Genomic DNA, 8,010 nt, shown 5'->3' on the forward strand with positions numbered 1-8,010 from the left:
GTTGTTGTCCTTGTAGCGGTTGTTGTTTTAGTTCCTGTTATTATTGTTGTAGTTATTGTACCTGTTGTTGTTGTTGTTGTTATTAAAAACAAAATTTTGCTAGCTTTAAAGAATTCCATTTGCACAAGAGATTTTTTAAAATTTACGTTAACGAAAATGAAAGAAAAAAAAATGGGGGGAAAAATAACAAAAAATTAACAAAAAGAATTATTTAAAATAAAAAACACGTGAAATAATAATAATAATAATAATAATAATAATAATAATAATAAATAATTCGTAGTTCGAGAAAGTATTTTTTATTTTTTTTTGCTAAAAAAAAAAAATTTTTTTTAAAGAAAAAGAAAGTTGAAATAAAAAAAAAAAGTATTCAGCTACACAAAAAGAAAGAGAGAGAGAGGGGGGAGGAGGAGGGAGTAAAAAAAAAAAATTGGCGAGAGAAATTTATATAATTAAGATGAAACGAAAGAGTTTTTTTTTTTTTTTTTTTTTTTGAATACCATCGGAGAGTTACCCAGGGGAAAGAAAGAAAAAGTTTAAATTATTTAAATATAATGCCGGGAAAAAAAAAAAAAAAAAACAGAAAACTAACTTTTCCTATAAAAAAAAAAAAAAAAATTTTTTTTTTTAAATAAAAAATAAAACATTAATAATTAAATTAAGGTGCGGATTCAACGAAAACTTAGGAGATAACACATCGTAGTACACGAAATTTCATTTAAAAAAATAAAATAAATAAATTTAAAAATAATTCAATGAGTGATGTTTTGTTATTAACCGAAAGAGAAAAAAAAATACTCTATGAAAACTTTTATACTTTATGAAAAAAAAATTTCCTTAAAATCCATAGAATAAGAAAATCTCGCTTTCTCGATTTAAAAAATTTTTTAATTGATGACGAAAGAAATCAATTCGTGTGATGTGACGCATTGAAATTTTTTATATATACGTCTTCATTTTACACCCTTTCTCTCTCTCTCTCTCACACTACCTTTCTTACTCTCTCTCTTTCTCTCTCTCTCTTTCTCTCTCTCTCACACTACCTTTCTTACTCTCTCTCTCTCTCTTTCTTTCTCTTTCACACTCTCTCTCTTTCTCTCTCTCTCACACTACCTTTCTTACTCTCTCTCTTTCTCTCTCTCTCACACTACCTTTCTTACTCTCTCTCTCTCTCTCTTTCTCTCTCTACCTTTTCAATTTCTTTCGACCTTATTTAAATTAAATCCTAAATTTAAAAAATATAAAACGAAAGAAACATGAGAATTTTTAAATTATATCTAAAAAAAAAAATCTTTCGTAAAAACTTCTGCTCACTCTCTCTCTCTCTCTTTCTCTCTCTCTTCCTTTCTCTCTCTCTCTCTTTCCCCCTCTCTTTTCAGTAATAATTAATAATAATAAAAAACTATACGATATTTCATTTCGCCATTTTGAATATTTAAAAAAAAAAAAAATTTTTTTTTAAATTTCCCGCCAAAATTTAAATTTAAAAAACATAAATTGATTCGTCGTCGTAGTCACACGTTTTACGTAGTTTTTTTTTTTTTTTTGTTTTCGAATTTCAAACGTAAAAATTTTTATTTGTTCCGTTAAAAATAATAATAAATAATTAAATAAATAAAATCCATAGAGTAATAAATGTTTACGTACATCACCATAGAGTAATAATAAGGTGAGTCTCGTAGTAAAAATAAAAAAAAAAAAAAAACTGGTAAATGACATTTTGAAATTTAAAACAATAAATTTAATAATTTTATTATCGGTCCAAATGCTACTGCTGTTGCTGTTGCTGCTGTTGCTGCTCTTGAAACTCGTATCATTTATTACTATCGTTTTTTCATTGTTATTATTATTATTATTATTATTTTATTTGACTTTAACAACCGTTTCCGGTGACCCGGTGTCCGAACTGAGAAGAATAATTTGAAAAACGTTCGAATTTGTTCTTACGAAAAATAAATAAATAAATTATTTATTTATTTATTTTTCAAATTGTTCGATCGTTCGTTCGTTCGTTTGTTTGTTTGTTTGTTTGTTTCGTACGCGTGTGAATTATAATTCAAAAGGAAAAGCTTAAAAAGGGAGATTAAAGGATTTGTTCGGAAGTGATGTATTTTTTCTCGAAACCTTTTCATTTTGAAAAAAAAAAAAAACTGTGTCAAAATTTTTTTTTTACGCGACGTTCGGATTCCGCCATTTTTTTTTTTTTTTCATTTTGTTTTTCATTTATATTTAAATACGAGAAACGTATTCATTTTATTATTTATATTTTAATTATTATTATCATTATTATTGTTTTTTTTAATCGTGGTATCAGAATCGTCCTTCTTATCAAAGTTTTTTCAGGTTTAATAAATATGACGGTTCTACTTCCTGTCAGGGATTTCTTCTTTTAATTTCCGGAAAAAATTTTTTTATTTTTTTTTTTACCTGGTGTTATTGTAAGATGACCGGAATTCATCTTTTAATTTTACCCGCATTTCAGTCATTTTTCGGAATGATGCCTCGAGGTGATATGCGGTTTGTTAGTTGGCACAGTTTTCTCAGCGTTTGTATTTGTTTGTCGTGTTTTTTTCTGTCGTAACCGAGGTCGGATCGCAATCGTATCATTCTTTGACTGAATTCGTAAGGTATTTTTGTACCTTTCCAGGTTTTTTTGTTTTTCCGAAATCCAACTTCCGAAGAATATGAACGACCGATGATTTCCGATCGTGGTGATTGACTCGTTCGGCATTCTTCGTACCTTATCTAACCTCGTATACTTTTCTTATTTGAATATAGGTGGCACTGTCATCGCCCGTTCTATTTCCTGTTCTTCATTTCTTCTTTATTCCCGTTTTACTGAAATCACTACACGACCGGAGTCATTTCCGTTTACATCTACTTCCGGTTATATCCATTTCCGAATTTCTACACTCATTTTTCGTCGCACTATTTATTTTTGTTGCACGCACATATGATTATTAAATGTGGCAGAAGTGTTAAAATAAATAAGAGAAAAAAAAAAAATTTTATAAGTTTTTTTTTAAAAAAAAAAAAAGAAAATTTCCCGGGAAATTTTTTTTTTCTTAAAAAAAAATGCCCTATAAATCACAACTAAAATTTTTTTTAGAAAAAAGAAAAATAATAATAATAATAATTTATATTCTTATTAAATAAACTACATTTTCAAGGAAGGAAATATTCTTAACTTATTCTTTTTTTTTGTTAAATTAAAACTACTTCTAAGCAATCTTTTATTTAATAAACTTTTCTTTCCACCTGAAGGTTTATTTAATAAATTTTAATTTATTTTCTTTTTTCTTTTCCCACTTTTTTCTTCTTCTTTTTTTTACTTTCTAATTCCACGTTAAAATAATTTTTTTTTTTTTTTAATATAAAAAGTGAAGTAATGTAAATTCGTATGTGAAATCGTTAAATTTTTTTTTATCTCTAAGACGGGTAAAAAATTTTTATCATCATGACCGGAAGTGATTTTCTTTTAATAATAATAATAATAATTAATAATAGAACTCGTAATTAAATTAATTAATTTTTTTTTTCTTTTAAATTTGTTCATTAGGGTTTTAATAATTTGATTTAATGACTCGAAATTATCTTTTTTTTTTTATGTAAGACGTGGCAGAAGAGTTTTTTTTTTTTTTTAACTACATCTCATTACCGATGAAAAATAGAAAAAAGTCGAGAAAGAGTGAGAGAGAAAGAGAGAGAATGGGAAGGATTGATGTCGATGTAAATGAGGAGAAACGAAAAAAAAAAAAAAATTAGGAAAATATAATTAGTCGACGAATATTTGCGATTATTAGTAAATCGATTAATTTAAATTTTTTTTATTAAAATAAAGGTCAAAGGTCAAAATAATTTTAAAAAAGAAAAAAATGTATTTAAAGGGAAAAAAAAACGAAAAATTTTTTGTTCGCGCGAATAATAGAAACAAAAAATTTTTTTTAATGTAATTTTTTCCGTTTGTTTGTTTGTTAATTTTTCTCCAGGATTTTTGTTTTTTTTTCCAGGACGCGTAAATAATCAAATGGAAAAAATATTTTAAATTGTAAATCCAGAACATTCCAGAAGTTTATCCATTCTTCATTTCGTACATTTTATCGACTGCGTTTTCCAAAAAAAAATCACGAACGTTTCGAATTGTTGTTGCTGTTGTTGTTTGTTCTTTCATCATCTTTGATTATTATTTTCTCAAAAACTTTTTTTTCTCTTCCTCCTCTCCCTCCTTCCTCTCTCTCCCTCTCTCCTTTCATCCTCGATTTCGATCACAAAATTATTATTATTATTAATATGTTACTCATACATCTGTTTGTTGTCTTTTATAACCGAAATGAATTTTTCATAACTTTATTATTATTTTTCTCTTTTTTTTTTTTGTTTTAAAAAAAAATAAACTTTAAAACTTAATCACTGTTTGTTTGTTTGTTCGAACCTTCACATGTGTGCGTGTGTTTGTTTCTATCGAGTTCCAAAAAAAAAAAAAAAAAAAAAAAGTTATATATTTTTTATTTCCGGAGTTAACCATTTGTGACGTTCCAGACTTTTTTTTTTTTATTATTATTATTATTAAAACGATAAAAAAACGAAAAAGTATTGATAAATCTGCTGGAAGCTATTATAGATGGGAAAACTGGAAGGAGAGAGAGAGAGAGAGGGATATAGGAGAGAGTGAGGGGGGAAAACTTTTTTTTTTTTTTTTTGGAGTATTTTAAATGTTTTTTTAAAACTTAAACGCAGATGGTATATAACGCAATCACAGAGAAACCATAGCCTGGAGAATAATTTCGACGGGGGGAAAAAAAACAAACGATGTTGATAATAATAATAATAATAATAATAATAATAATAATAATAATAATAATAATAATAATAATAATAATAATAATAATAATGATAATAAACATTTCCGAACCTTTTTTTACTCGTAAAAAAAAGTAAAAAATAAAAATAAAATAAAAATAAAAATAATTTTAAAGCTTAAAGTTAATTAAAGGCTATTTAGGTAGTCAAAAGATTTTTTAAATAATAATAATAATAATAATAATAATAATAATAATAATAATAATAATAATAATAATAATAATAATGATAATAATGATAATGATAATGATAATGATAATGATAATGATAATAATAACAAAGAATTAAAATTGTGGCAAGTTGCGAAGAAGTTTTGAAAGGTTTGAGTTTTTGGGTTTTATTCTTACGTTACCACAAGAAGATTTTACGGATTTATTTATTATTATTATTATTATTATTCTGCTTGTTTGTTTGTTTTGTAAAAAAAAAAAAAATACTCATATCCCTTTTTTTATTTTTTTGTAACGAGAGGGAAAATTTTTATGTCGAAGAGGGGAAATGGTGGAGTGCCGTAGTCTGGAGGAGAAAAAGGTGTTCAGAGGAGATTAAGGTTGAATAAGGAGGGAAGAATTGGATCAGGGAGGGGGGAGGGGGAGAGTTTCGCGTAAGGGAAGTCGTAGATATTTTTGCTCTTTGAGTTCTGGAAGAGGACAATGTTAAAACGTTAAAGTGAAATTGTCTGAAGATTGCCTGTTTACCAGGAAACGAGAGAGAGAGAGAGAGAGAGAGAGAGAGTTGGCTACAAATTGAATCCTATTCTTCATTTCATTTCATTTCCGGTAATGAAAAAAATTTCATCGACAGAATAATAAATCGTGAGGAACACATTTGTATTGATAAATTTTTAATTTTACTTTATTGAATTTTTTTTCTTCTTTCTCATCCTTTACTTTCTATACCATTTTTCCTTTTTTTTCCTTTTTTTCTCTTCCTTTTTTTTTGTTCATCTTAAACCGCAATAAAATCACCAAAATAAATTAACATATATATTATACATATATAAAATTCACGACTCGCACGCGCACGCACAAATACAAACACATTTAAAACAAACGCATTTTTTTTCCTTCTTCCTCTCCCTTTTTGTAATAAACTTTTTTTTTTCCTGTTGTTCCTTTTCCTGTTGCTGTTGTTGTTTTTTTTTTTCATTCATTTTTAAAAATTTAAAAAATTAATCTCGGGTGCCCCATTTTCTATGATTTCAATTTCCGGTGAAAATAATAATATATACAAGCGGAAGATTACCAAGCAAAAAATAAAAAAATTTCCTTTCAACTTTTGTTCTCATTTTTTTTTTTTTTTTCGAAATGAAAAAAGAATGGGATGTATGAAGGAAAAAAAGGAGGAAAAAAAGGAAGAAAATAATAATAATAATAATATTAATTCGACACAACACACGCATTCGTTTCTTTGTCGAGATAAATTACTTTGTAATTACAAATCGACCATGTTATTATTATCGTTATCATCATCATCATCATTATTATTATTATTATTATTATTGATCCTTTGACCTTTCCACCCTCCCCGTGACCCGTTTTCGAATTATTAAAAAATCCATACAATAGCTTGAAAAATTTTTATGCTTATTATTTCTAACGTAACGATTTTTTTTTTTCGAAAGTTAAAAGCAATTTAAAAAATCGTCGTGTAATTAGAATAATAGTTTTCATTTAAAATAATAATAATAATAGATAGACTTACCGATGACGGTTAAATTAACGTATGAATTTCTCGTTGGAGATTTTTTAAAATCCACTCTGCATTTATAATTTCCGGCATCGGATTCGTTAACGTTTTTCAACGATAATTTCGATATTCCATCTCGGGTTTTATCCGAGGGTTGAAAAAATATTCTACCCCCATAAGATTTACCCGACCAGTGACTCGCTTGATCTAAGGGTCTGTCACGTGCGTCGACGCTATACAATGGCGAATCCGAATCTTTACGATACCATATTATCAATGTGACGAAATCGTTTTCTATGGGCGTTGATAAATCGCAGGGAAGACGAGCGATGGTGTTGATGACGGATTGAACTTGCATAATGACTTCTGAAACAATTACAAAAAAAATTTTTATTATTTTCTAGAAAAAAAATTCGATAAATCGAATCGATAAGTCGAATATCGCGACGAGATTTTTATTAATTAAATAATTAAACGCACACACACGCACATCCGGTTGATAAAAATAAAATTCCTTGCGTTAAAAGAAATTGAATTGTTTTTTTTTTTTTTTTTTGAATAATACCTCGAACATTCGTAATAATAATAATAATAAACCGGAAACGAATTAAATCGATATTTATAAAATCAAATATGGCCGAATGAAAATCAAAAAAAAAAAATGTATGAAGATGAATTATACCGGAAATGCCAAAAAAAATAAGAAGAGAATTCAAGAAAGGAAAAAGCGGAAGTGACGGTTATGTGTATATGTAATGAAGAACGTGGATGATTCCACGTCATCATCATCATCGTGGTTCCAGAAAATTCATTTCATTGTCGTTCCGACGGAAATGAAAATTTTCTTAACGAATTAATAAAATAATATTAAACTGAGATCCGGACGAAACAATAAACATTTCGAAATCCCAAATTCGTTAAAAACGATTTAAATTTGAATGAAAAAATAATAATAATAACAATAATAATAATAATTTTATTACGAAAACATAAAAAAAAGAAAAAAAAATCCGCCGCCATTCTTAATAACATTGTAATAAAAAAAAAAAAAGAAAAAAAAATTGAATTTGAATTTTTTTTTTTTTTATTGTAGTCGATACGCGAAATTTTCTTATTTTATTTTATTAGTTTTTCTATGTTTCTCCTGCCCTTTTCCCTACTCCCCGCCCCCGTTCCCTCCCCCGACATCCCTGCCGTTACCCCTACACACCCACCCGTCGTTCGTTTTCCATCCTTTTTTTTTTTTTTGTTTTTAACGTTGGCAAACCTTCGTTGAATTTTTATTATTGAAACTATTTTTTTATTGTTTCGGTTATAAAAATTGTGTATATAATTTCGAAAAATAACAACAACAACAAACAACAACAAACAGACAAACAAAAAAAAAACAATTTACGAAAAAATTTTCATTTTTATTATTATTATTATTATTATTTTTTCATCCGTTAAGAAAAATTTTAA

General features: G+C 26.8%; 1 protein-coding gene across 1 annotated transcript in view; it reads right to left on the bottom strand.

Annotated features, from left to right (window-relative positions):
* Window positions 1–7,341, bottom strand: part of Phum_PHUM513440 (Fasciclin-2 precursor, putative) — a gene marked incomplete at both ends in the record, with an annotated part of 51,259 nt that extends 43,918 nt beyond the window's left edge. The window contains 2 exons of the mRNA XM_002431104.1: window positions 6,565–6,900; window positions 7,314–7,341. Coding sequence (XP_002431149.1) covers window positions 6,565–6,900; window positions 7,314–7,341 — 364 coding nt within the window. The remainder of the gene's footprint in view (window positions 1–6,564; window positions 6,901–7,313) is intronic.
* Window positions 7,342–8,010: the final 669 nt, after the last annotated feature.

This window comes from Pediculus humanus, genomic scaffold (assembly GCF_000006295.1).
Source record: "Pediculus humanus corporis 1103172108281 genomic scaffold, whole genome shotgun sequence".
Taxonomy (NCBI): Eukaryota; Metazoa; Arthropoda; class Insecta; order Psocodea; family Pediculidae; genus Pediculus; species Pediculus humanus.